General features: G+C 41.9%; 1 protein-coding gene across 1 annotated transcript in view; it reads left to right on the top strand.

Moving 5' to 3' along the window:
- Positions 1-12,331, top strand: part of LOC107732031 (cytoplasmic dynein 1 heavy chain 1-like) — a 66,146-nt gene that overhangs the window by 31,917 nt on the left and 21,898 nt on the right. The window contains 17 exon segments of the mRNA XM_016543260.1: positions 1,169-1,399; positions 3,325-3,465; positions 3,538-3,771; positions 4,746-4,952; positions 5,033-5,154; positions 6,031-6,196; positions 6,682-6,732; positions 6,840-6,952; positions 7,579-7,708; positions 7,787-7,920; positions 8,006-8,120; positions 8,198-8,359; positions 8,428-8,642; positions 9,505-9,709; positions 10,788-10,961; positions 11,036-11,155; positions 11,243-11,363. Coding sequence (XP_016398746.1) covers positions 1,169-1,399; positions 3,325-3,465; positions 3,538-3,771; positions 4,746-4,952; positions 5,033-5,154; positions 6,031-6,196; positions 6,682-6,732; positions 6,840-6,952; positions 7,579-7,708; positions 7,787-7,920; positions 8,006-8,120; positions 8,198-8,359; positions 8,428-8,642; positions 9,505-9,709; positions 10,788-10,961; positions 11,036-11,155; positions 11,243-11,363 — 2,641 coding nt within the window.

The following is a 12,331-nucleotide window of genomic DNA, read 5'->3' as shown; positions in this document are numbered from 1 at the left end:
TGTGTGTGTGTGTGTGTGTGTGTGTCTGTGTGTGTGTGTGTGTATATGTGTGTATATGTGTGTGTGTGTCTCTCTGTGTGTGTGTCTGTGTGTGTGTGTGTGTATATGTGTGTGTGTGTGTGTTGAGAGTGTTAGCGCTCTGTTTGAGCAGCACACACTAATAATGGGCAGTCAGAGACTCTGTGTTTCTCACAAGGTCACAAACGGAGCAGAATCTCGGTGACCCCGCGACCCCCGTCACCGCTCTCGTCTCTCTCTCTCTGAAGCTTTACTCTGAAGATCTGCCAGACCTGTTTAGGCCGTGAACTATTCCTTTACTGTTTTTGAACAAATCTTTTAGAGGAACACTACAAACTTTTTATCCTCGTTTTTTCACCAAAACTATTCTGACATTTAACCCTGTAAAATAATAGTCAGGAAAATCAATTTTTTTAAATGTTTGCATTCGTGTTTTTGTTGAGCATCATATTTGATCCATCAGGTTTTTATGGCTCATATAATCTGATATAGTGAGAATATGGAGGGAAAAAAACAGCTCAATTTTATTCAGAGACTCGAACTGAGCAGAAATATGACTTGGGTGCAGATGCTGATATTTCTATGATGAAATTCTGCTGCTTGTGCTGTAAATCAGTGAGATCTTTATAACAGTGCAGCAGATACTGACACAAAATAATCTAAATATCAGTGGTCGCTCTATATCTCCAATAATAAGATGAGATTGAAATGATCCAAACATATAATGCAGTGATTGAGAGCTGAAGAAATAAAGGCTCCTCAGAAGATGTGAGATGTTCTGGAGGCTTGTGAAGATCATTCCTCCGCTGAGGAACAGTGAAAGTAAAGCTTCTGGAAACAAACGCTCCTTAAAAGATCCTGAGGATCAGATTTGAGACTCTAAAACATGATTGATGGAGAATCAAGTAAAGCTGAGCTGCTTCAGTCCAGTAAGTGTTCATCTGGAGATATTACTGCAGTTATTCTGACCTTTACTTGATCAAAATCAGTCAAGATCTGACAGCAGAAAGACACGAAGCAGCAGCTGAAGCTGGACGTTTCTACAATTACACTAAAAGAGCAGAGTTTGATCATTTAGAGGCCTTAGAAATTTGTGTTTCAAATATCATGCTTGTACTTGTCAGTTTTTAGAGCCTTGTTTAATCCACAGATCCAGAGAGACGCTGCTGCAGTTCTGCAGCCGTATTTCACCTCCACCGGTCTGGTGATCAAAGCTCGGGAACACGCGTCAAAGATGGAGCACATCATGGACTTCACGCGTCTGCGCTCGCTGAGTTCGCTCTTCTCCATGCTGCATCAGGCCTGCCGCAACGTGGCCCTCTACAACAACAACCACCCTGATTTCCCCATGCCCATCGACCAGCTGGAGAAATACATGCAGGTGCGGCACGCCTGGACGAGTCAAGTCAGCTTTATTTATATACACTGCAAAAACTGATTCTCTTACTTAGTATTTCTGTCTTTTGTAAAAAAAAAATTATCAAAATTTTGTTAGTTTTTGCTTAAAACAAACAAAAATATCTGCCAATGGGGTAAGAAAAATCATCTTAACTCAAAGGCTAAACAAAATTATTTTTCTTGCCCCATTGGCAGATATTTTTGTTTGTTTTAAGCAAAAACTAACTAAATTGATAATTTTTACAGAAAACAAGACATAATATCTTAAGTCATTTGATTTGTACAGTAAATTCATCTTGATTCAAGAATGTTTTTATTCAAAGTAGCTATTATCCACATAGGTCTTTGATGTGAATGAATATTTTTGGGTAATTTCAAAGACATTTTCTAAATGTCTATTTAACATCTGTCAGGAAATGTCTCAGACTCATTGCAAATGTTTACCAGATGTGATATATGAGCACTAGCACTAGCGATGCTTCACCTAAAACAGCATGAGCGCGTCTATAGAGCGATCATCACTGCGTCATTACCACACGTGTGCTTAAACTGTCTGTCCATATCTCAGTATTATAACTGGATGTGATGCTGCTGGCACGGTTTAGCACATTAGCTTTAGCGGCTTTCGTGTGTGAACAGAGAGAGAGCTGCTAGCGTTTGCATCGACTGTGTTTGGACGAGGCTGAGCAGCACAGACAGAAACTGGGTCACTTACAGTCAACACAGAAGCACTCGAGCGTTTGGGCTCAATGTCGCTCGCTATCTCATCTTTAATAGAGCTTCTCGTGGCTGTTCTCCTTCCCTGCAGGACCGCCGTGTACCTCGCGAGGAACTTTAACAGCGCTTTCATCTGTGGATGCACTGCAAAAATGATTTTCTTCTTTAGTATCTTTGTCTTGTTTTCTAGTATAAATATCTACAAAGTCTGGAATTAAGATGCATTTGCATGACAAGTAATATGACTTTCTGAACAAATTATCATAAATTATTATGAAAAAAAGTGTGAAGTGTGCTAGTTTTTGCTTAAAACAAGTAAAAATATCTGCCAAATAACCTTGTTTAGCCTTTGAATTAAGATTATTTTTCTGACCCCATTGGCAGATATTTTTGTTTGTTTTAAGCAAAAACTAACTAAATTGATAATTTTTACAGAAAACAAGACATAATATCTTAAGTCATTTGATTTGTACAGTAAATTCATCTTGATTCAAGAATGTTTAGATATTTATACTAGAAAACAAGACAAAAATATTAAGTAAGAGAATCATGTTTTGCAGTGTAGCGCTTTTAGCAATACAGATTTTGTCAAAGCAGCTTTACAGTATTAAATGGGAAAAATAGTGTGTAATAATACAAAAGGACAATAATAAACACTCAATTTTTCAGTTAAAGTCAGTTCATCATTGATGATGTCATCGTCCAGCTCAGTTCAGAATCAGAGATTAAATGTGACCCTGGAGCACGAAACCAGTCGTAAGGGTCAATTTTGTTAAATTGGGATTTATGCATCTTCTGAAAGCTGAATAAATAATCTTTCCATTGATGTATGGTTTGTTAGGATAGGACAATATTTGGTCGAGATACAACTATTTGAAAATCTGGAATCTGAGGGTGCAAAAAAATCTAAATATTGAGAAAATCATCTTTAAAGTTGTTCAAATGAAGTTCTTAGCAATGCATATTACTAATCAAACATTAAGTTTTGAAATATTTACAGTAAGACATTTACTAAATATCTTCATGGAACATGATCTTTACTTAATATCCTAATGATTTTTGGCATAAAAGCAAAACGGATAATTTTGACCCATACAATGTATTGTTGGCTATTGCTACAAATAAGACTGGTTTTGTGCTCCAGGGTCACATATGACAAACAGGTGCTAACCTTTAACCTTTGTCGTGCAGAAATACCTCATCTACGCGGTGCTGTGGTCCTTCTCGGGCGACAGCAGGCTGAAGATGCGAGCGGAGCTGGGAGAATACATTCGCCGCATCACCACCGTGTCTCTTCCGTCCGCGCCGAACGTGCCGATCATCGACTACGAGGTGCGAGCAGACGCAGTCTCGGATCGAGTGTGATGTTTGAGTGCGACTCTAACGCTGCTCTGAATCCGTCAGGTGTCCATCACGGGCGAGTGGCAGTCCTGGCAGGTGAAGGTGCCTCAGATCGAGGTGGAGACGCACAAGGTGGCCTCGCCGGACGTGGTGGTGCCCACTCTGGACACGGTGCGTCACGAGGCTCTGCTCTACACCTGGCTGGCCGAACACAAGCCTCTGGTGCTCTGTGGGCCGCCGGGCTCCGGGAAAACCATGACCCTGTTCAGTGCCCTGAGAGCCCTGCCGGACATGGAGGTGAGGAGCAGATTGCATTCAGAAAACCAGAATCTCTTCTTACAGATGTAGGGCCCTATGAAATCAGTTTTTTCACAAATTGTTTTATTTTTTTTCTAAATTCCATTTTAAATTTTTTCTGGATTCCTTTTTTTCTATTTTCTAGACCGTTTTAATGGTTAAATTTCAATTGTAGTCATCAAAAAGCATGTCTAATTATTTGAAATCGTGAAACTTAAAATATTAAACAGCAATTTATTAAACATTTAACAAAAATTAAGTTTTCAAGGTGATATGAAATATTCAGTTTTATTGTCTATTTTTAATTCTGTTTTCCATTAATTTTCTGGATTCCATTTGAATGGTTTCATTAAATATTAATTATTAAAAGAGCATCTCTAATTAATTTATTTTATAAAAAAAATATATATATATTTCAGAAATACTATGTATTTACATTTTTCTGGTAAATATTTATTCTGGTAAATATTCCTTCCAAAATTAATGTTTTAATTTAATTATTAGTAGCAGTACTATCATTACATGAAGTAATATTTCTGTCACGGTTTCTTCAAGTTAAACCGAACTTTTATTTTGACAGGTTGCTGTGAAGACCTTTTGGTTTCTGTTTGTTTATGATATAACGATAGTTTTACTCAAAAGAAACGGTGAAATGCTCATGAAGCGACTCTCAGAGCAGTTCTAGAGATCATGTTCATGTGTTCATATATTGAGGCGGCAGTAAAGTGAAGTAAACGAAACCTCAGAGACACGCAGAACACACAGGATTCATATTTAAGTGCGGCTTAATATTCACAGACACTAGTCCATATTGTGTTTTGATTAAAGTGTATCGATCTACTATTGCTGGAAATCATAGGGCCCTACAGATGAACCAATGCAGTGTTCCTAAAGCAGATCCACTGGCACAGCTGTGTTCTGTGATGTGATGCTGGGTCGACTGCTTGGACACTTGTGAAATGTGTTTTCTCCAGGTGGTGGGTTTGAACTTCTCCAGCGCTACGACTCCGGAGCTGCTGCTGAAGACCTTCGATCATTACTGCGAGTACCGCAGGACTCCTAACGGCGTGGTTCTGGCTCCGGTGCAGCTGGGCAAGTGGCTGGTGCTCTTCTGTGACGAGATCAACCTGCCCGACATGGACAAGTACGGCACGCAGCGGGTCATCTCCTTCATCAGACAGGTGCGTGTGCGAGCGTCTCGCCGAGTCCGGCTGCTGCTGTGTGTCTGTCTGCGGTGTAACCCGTGCTGTGTTGTGTTCAGATGGTGGAGCACGGCGGCTTCTACCGCACCTCAGACCAGACCTGGGTGAAGCTGGAGCGGATCCAGTTCGTCGGGGCCTGTAACCCTCCCACAGACCCCGGCAGGAAGCCGCTCTCATACAGGTTCGGCTGTCGTCATCACTGTTAATAAAGACACGTGTTCAGTAGGGCTGGGCAATTTTTTCAATTTTATCCATTAATTCGAACACTGCAAAACATGATTTTCTTGCTTAGTATTTTTGTCTTGTTTTCTAGTATAAATATCTACAAATTCTGGAATTAAGATGCGTTTACTTTACAAGTAAAATGACTCAAGATATAATGTTCTTGTTTTATTTTGCTTCAAGCAAGTAAAAATATCTGCCAATGGGGTAAGAAAAATGGTCTTGTTTAGCCTTCGAATTAAGATTATTTTTCTTACCACATTGGGGTAAATATGAAGCGGTATACTTCAGAGATATTTTACTCATAAGAATTTCTAGGGGTGCCAATAATGGTAGCCAACGTGCATTGGAGAAAAACATTTATTTCATAATGTGAGTTTCCCCCCACTTTCAATTGATTTACTTCAATGAAAATGTAGAATTTTGTGAATTTTTTTAATGAAAGATCAAAGATAAATGATGCAGATTTATTTTCACAGCCGCCTTTGCTCATATTTACCAAGGGTGCCAATATTAGTGGGCGGCACTGTATGTCTGATATTTCATGTTTGCATCATGGTGAAAGCTGCTGTTCATTTTTTTTACAGAACATTTATAGTTAATAACATTCTACTGGTGTTATAACTTCAGTCATTTTAAATGTGAATTTCCTTGACTTCACTGCACTTGGAATAGAATTTTCTTTAACTAGAGGGTTAATGAAGAAGTTACCTGAATCGTGTTGTACGTAGATTTTCAAGTTCAAATCGTAGAAACCAAGATGTTATATTTTTGGCATATGGCCCAGCCCTAGTGTTCGGTGATGTCCTGGCCTAACTCGTGTGAGCGTTTACAGGTTTTTGCGTCACGTGCCGGTGGTGTATGTGGACTATCCCGGCCCCGCCTCGCTCACGCAGATCTACGGCACCTTCAACAGAGCCATGCTCAGACTCATCCCGTCGCTGCGGACCTTTGCTGAGCCGCTCACGGCGGCCATGGTCGAGTTCTACACCATGTCTCAGGTTTGCATTTTAACCGCTTAATTGATAGTTTTCACGTGACGTCACACCCTTATAGGAGCGGCCACCTGGAGGGCAAAACGAGGCTTTGCTCTGCTGGCCGCCAGTTATTTTACACAGTTTGCATTAAGTAGTAATGTAGTAAAACGCTAATATTAAAAGGCGAAATTCAGTATACACCTTATTGATGCATACTTTATACAGGCAAGCAGATGAACCCAGAATATAAACGCAAGGCCAAAACTTGCATTTTGTTTACATATCTTTGTTTTATTCTTCTGAGAGGTGATCTAAATATTTGCAGCTTGGAAACAGGTGGAAAATTGACAGGCTTGTGCTGCAGTTCTATGGATGTTTTGGCCTCCAGGTCTTCGAGCCGGTCACGTGACCGAAAGCTATGAATGCTCATGGGTTTGACTCCCGAGCTGATGAAATCTTGAATGCGCTCTTGACTGCTTTGGATTGAACTCTCTGGTGTGTTTGAGCAGGAGCGGTTCACTCAGGACACGCAGCCGCACTACATCTACTCCCCGAGAGAGATGACCCGCTGGGTCCGAGGCATCTTTGAGGCGCTGCGGCCGCTGGAGACGCTGCCTGTGGAGGGTCTGATTCGCATCTGGGCTCACGAAGCTCCTCCCCTAGAGAGATGACCCGCTGGGTCCGAGGCATCTTTGAGGCGCTGCGGCCGCTGGAGACGCTGCCTGTGGAGGGTCTGATTCGCATCTGGGCTCACGAAGCACTGCGACTCTTCCAGGACCGGTGAGTTTAAAGGGATTGCTCACCCAAAAATGAAAATTACCCAATGATTTACTCATCCTTAAGCCGTCCTAGGTGTATATGACTTTCTTCTTACAGATGAATACAATCGGAGTTATATTTAAAAACGCCCTGGCTCTTCCAAGCTTTACAGTGGCGGTGAATGGGTGTTATTTTTCAATAGTCCAAAAGAAGTCCAATAAAGTGCATCCATCCATCCATAATAAAAAGTGCCTCACATGGCTCCAGGGGGTGAATAAAGGCCTCCTGTAGCGAATCCATGCATTTTTGTAAGAAAACACTGCCATTATAAAGCTCGGAAGAGCCAGGACATTTTTAATATAACTCCGACTGGATTCATCATAAAGAAGAAAGTCATACACACCTAGGATGCCTTGAGGGTGAGTAAATCATGGGGTAATTTTCATTTTGGGGTGAACTATCTCTTTAAGGCTCTTTTCAGACCTGTAGATCACTGTTGCAATTTTGGTTCCTGTTTTGGAACAATGTTGCATTTTCTTCTAACTGTTACATTTCAGAGCGTACCAAAATGTGCATCAGCAGCAAACCTATAAGTATGTGTTCGTTCTTGTGACATTGCACACGGATTGAACTGATTCTCTCGGCAGATTGGTGGAGGATGAGGAGAGACGTTGGACCGATGAGAACATAGACATGGTCGCCCTCAAACACTTTCCTAACATCGACCGTGACAAAGCCCTTAACAGACCCATCCTGTACAGCAACTGGCTCTCCAAGGTGAGTGACCGAGCTGAACTCTTCTGGACATCACTGCAGACTCCGATACGACTGACCGCTTCTGCTGTTCTCCTGCAGGACTACGTTCCCGTGGAGCAGGAGGAGCTGCGCGACTATGTGAAGGCCAGACTGAAGGTGTTCTACGAGGAGGAGCTGGACGTTCCTCTGGTGCTCTTCAATGAGGTTCTGGATCACGTGCTGAGGATCGACAGGTACAGAGAGCCTGAAGAAACACAGCTGTTTGTTATTTCACCCCGCTGACGCTTCAGTAACGTCACGCTGATGTTCTCCCTCCAGAATCTTCCGTCAGCCGCAGGGTCACCTGCTCCTGATCGGCGTCAGCGGCGCTGGAAAGACCACGCTCTCCCGCTTCGTGGCCTGGATGAATGGACTGACTGTCTATCAGATCAAGGTTAGAGCAAGCAAACATTTGATTGCCTGTCAAGTTTTGTTTGTTTGAGGCTTTTGTAACTCATCGTATCCTCACAGGTCCACAGGAAATACACCGGCGAGGACTTTGACGAAGACCTGCGGACAGTGCTCCGCCGCTCCGGCTGCAAGAACGAGAAGATCGCCTTCATCATGGACGAGTCGAACGTGCTGGACTCAGGCTTCCTGGAGCGCATGAACACGCTGCTGGCCAACGGAGAGGTGTGACCCGTGAACGAAGACCCGCTCTCCGTCTCGTCGTGTGTTCTGACCGCTCTGTGCTGTTGCAGGTGCCCGGCCTGTTCGAGGGCGACGAATACGCCACCCTGATGACGCAGTGCAAGGAAGGAGCGCAGAAGGAGGGCTTGATGCTGGACACCCATGAGGAGCTGTACAAATGGTTCACCAGTCAGGTGATCAGGAACCTGCACGTGGTGTTCACCATGAACCCGTCGTCAGAGGGGCTGAAGGACCGAGCGGCCACCTCACCTGCCCTCTTCAACAGGTGCGTTTGTGGCACATGCTATCATCCATACATTTCATACATTTGATCAGTTCATGCTTTCCCTGGCAATCAAACCCATGACCTTGCTATTGCTAGCGTCGTGATCTTCTGTTTCAGCTACAGGAATGCAGGACATATCTGCTTAAATGAAGAACTGTTAACTATCCACCTACTTTTATGCAAATTTTGGGATATTGCTTTAAAAAAAAACACTGGAAGGAAATGCCATGATGTTTGTAAATTCTAAAAATGTGCATCAGAAAAGCTTTTGCGCTCTTGGGTCAAATAATTGTTTTATCCAGTAAGAAGATATGCATAAACTACGATGGAAACCCATTTACTAAATAAATTCCTTAGTGCGTATCAAAAAAAGTCATGTGATTTTGCCTCAGCAGATCATGTGACTGGATAACTGGACTAACCAGTGCACTGATCTCATTGCACACCATCTCAAATGCTTTAATAATTTTGAAATGTCTTGAGCCAAAGTCTGTCATAAAAATTATATCAAATCGTCTCCCGTAACTGCCTCAGGCATCCGAACGAAAGATAACATGACAGTGTTTGTTATTGCTTTTCATCAAGTGCAAGTCATTTATGTAGGAAAACAGAGACCCCGGTTGAGGCAACTTTCATTTTTATTATTGATGCTTTGCACCAGTTTCCCAGGAAGTGACAAATTAAAAAAATATATTTTTTTGTTGTTGAACGCATGGGATGGAAACGGTGCTTTATTCGCAGATTTATTATGTCATATTCTAATTTTGTGCATCAGTTAAAATCACAGCTAATGTCGACTCCTGTGTGCTCTTTCTCTAACCGATGTTGCTTTTATGCTGGACTGATGCGTGTTTCTCCTCAGGTGTGTGCTCAACTGGTTTGGCGATTGGTCCACTGAAGCGCTCTATCAGGTGGGTAAAGAGTTCACCAGCAAGATGGACCTGGAGAAGCCCAACTACAAAGTGCCGGACTACATGCCCACAGTGTACGACAAGCTGCCGCAGCTGCCCACCCACCGCGAGGCTATCGTCAACGGCTGCGTGTTCGTGCATCAGACGCTGCACCAGGTCAGAGAGCGTCTGATGAGATTCACATCGGTTTCAGTTAGAGCTGCACCATTAATCGTTAAAAGATCGCAATCTCTGTCCTATCATTAGATGCTGAGAAAGCATTTGATCGGCTAGATTGGGGATACCTTTTCTATACATTAAAGAAATTTGGTTTTGGTGAAAATTTTATTTCAAAAGATCGCAATCTCGATTCAGACACCCACGCGATCTGGGGCCGGATGCATAAACACAGACATCAAGTATTAGAAATGCAGAGGTTTTTGGTCCTATAATTAACACCTCTGTTTTTTCAGAATTTAGCAGTAAGAAATTACTCGTCATCAAGTTTTTTATATCGACTAATGTATTCCGTTAGTTTTTTTAATTGGTATGTTTCGCCGGGCCGCGAAGAAATATAGAGCTGAGTATCATCAGCATAACAGTGAAAGCTAACACCATGTTTCCTGATGATATCTCCCAAGGGTAACATGTAAAGCGTGAAAAGTAACGGCCCTAGTACTGAGCCTTGAGGTACTCCATACTGCACTTCACAAACAGTCTTTTCAACTACACAGCATTATTTCTCTTACAGTCATTCATATTATCACAGAAATAATGGGATGAAAGTTTATAGTTCGGATATAAACACTGATGTCTATGGTAGTGATCAAAATAGAGCAAATCACCTTTAGAAAGTATCAAATAACGTTTGTCGATTGCATTGTTTCGCCACTAGGTGGCGACAAGTGACTGTTAAAAAAATGTATTTGTCATTGAATCATTCATTCAAGAGATTAGTCCAGTAATGAAACAAGTGTAAAATGTTATATATATATATATATATATATATACATTTACATTTTTAATTCATGCAAATTAATTAAACGCTTTTAAATAGATTGCAGCAATTAATATTTTCTCACAGCCTCTAGTAAATTACACATTTTTTTAGTTAAGAATCGTGGGAGAATCTTGATCTCTATTTGAGACCAAAAAATCGTGATTCTCAATTTATCCAAAATCGTGCAGCTCTAGTTTCAGTGCACACTGTGATGCTTTATTTCTCTCTCTGTGTGTGTGTGTGTGTGTGTGTTAGGCTAACAACCATCTGGCGAAGCGCGGTGGCCGCACTATGGCCATCACCCCGCGCCACTACCTGGACTTCATCAACCACTACGCCAACCTGTTCAACGAGAAGCGCAGCGAGCTGGAGGAGCAGCAGATGCATCTGAACGTGGGTCTGCGCAAAATCAAAGAGACCGTCGATCAGGTGTGTGCTTCACACGACATCACGCATGCAGACGCATGAGCTCGTTTAGTGTTATTAACCATGTGACGTCACAGGTGGAGGAGCTGCGGCGCGACCTGCGGATCAAGAGTCAGGAGCTGGAGGTCAAGAACGCTGCTGCCAACGACAAGCTGAAGAAGATGGTGAAAGACCAGCAGGAGGCCGAGAAGAAGAAGGCAAGAGTCATCGTTCAGCGCATCGCTTCAGTGCTCTTGTGCCGCTGCTCTCGTAAATAACCTGACAGGTGTTGTTTGGCTTAACAGGTCATGAGTCAGGATATACAGGAAGCGGTTTACAAGCAGCAGGAAGTGATTAAAGTCAAGCAGCTGAGCGTGAAGCAGGATTTGGACCAGGTGGAGCCGGCCGTCATCGAGGCTCAGAACGGTACGGTTCGCTCCTCTCTGCGCTTCCACTGCTGGTGCTGCTGTTTGTCCAGATTCACGTTGCAAAAATCTGCACACATTAACTAGAGGTCGACCGATACCGGATTTTACTGATACTGAAAGCTAGGTTGGACCACACTGGCCGATACCAATTAATCAACCAATAGTTTTTCAAATGGATACTGAACGAAAACTAAAATAGTGCTTTACTATAAATAAAAAAAAAACACTACTGAACCATAATTTGTAAATTTAATAAAAATATGAATATTTTTATATTGATCATTTAAGTTAGTTCATAGTTTAACTAATGTTAACAGAAGAAACTTCAAAATTTAAAAATGTATTAGTAACAGTAAATTTTGAATAAACGCACTCTAACATTACCATTTCATTTCAACAGTCATGGCCATCTTTAAATACACAAAGGCCGTAGCACTGAAATTACATATTAAATATGGATATTGTATGTATAAACTCACACTTTATTTGCTTCTATCTAGGGCTGCCCCCTAATAGTCGACTAACTGTTAGTCGACCAGAAGTGACTTGGTCGACCGAAATTTTATTAGTCACTTAGTCTTAGAAAAAAAATGATTCTGAGCTTAGTTTTGAACAGCAGATGGCACTGCATGCTTTAGAAACAGCCCTACTCTGCTTGTTTCCAAATCCTTACACACACTCGAACCTAAAATAATCATTCATAAAATTTGAAAAGGTTGAAGTGAATCACAAGGGTGTTCCCAGTGGGCTGTTTTTAATCATTAATCTGGCGTCATAAAAGCATTCTGAGCCGAGGTGAAATTACAGACTCAGCCGAACGCACAAGCTCTCTTCAGCTCTTCTTCATGAGTGTTTGAGTGTGCGGATAAACTAGAGTAGAGCGCCATCTGCTGTTAAAATATAAGCTCAGAATCACGATGCATTCGCAAGATCTCATTCTGCATCGATTTATCGTCGCAGCCCTAG

This window comes from Sinocyclocheilus rhinocerous, unplaced genomic scaffold (genome assembly GCF_001515625.1).
Source record: "Sinocyclocheilus rhinocerous isolate Xijiao unplaced genomic scaffold, SAMN03320098_v1.1 scaffold1360, whole genome shotgun sequence".
Lineage (NCBI taxonomy): Eukaryota > Metazoa > Chordata > Actinopteri > Cypriniformes > Cyprinidae > Sinocyclocheilus > Sinocyclocheilus rhinocerous.
Note: the sequence above shows the minus strand (reverse complement) of the source record. Positions and strands in the feature narration are given on the sequence as shown.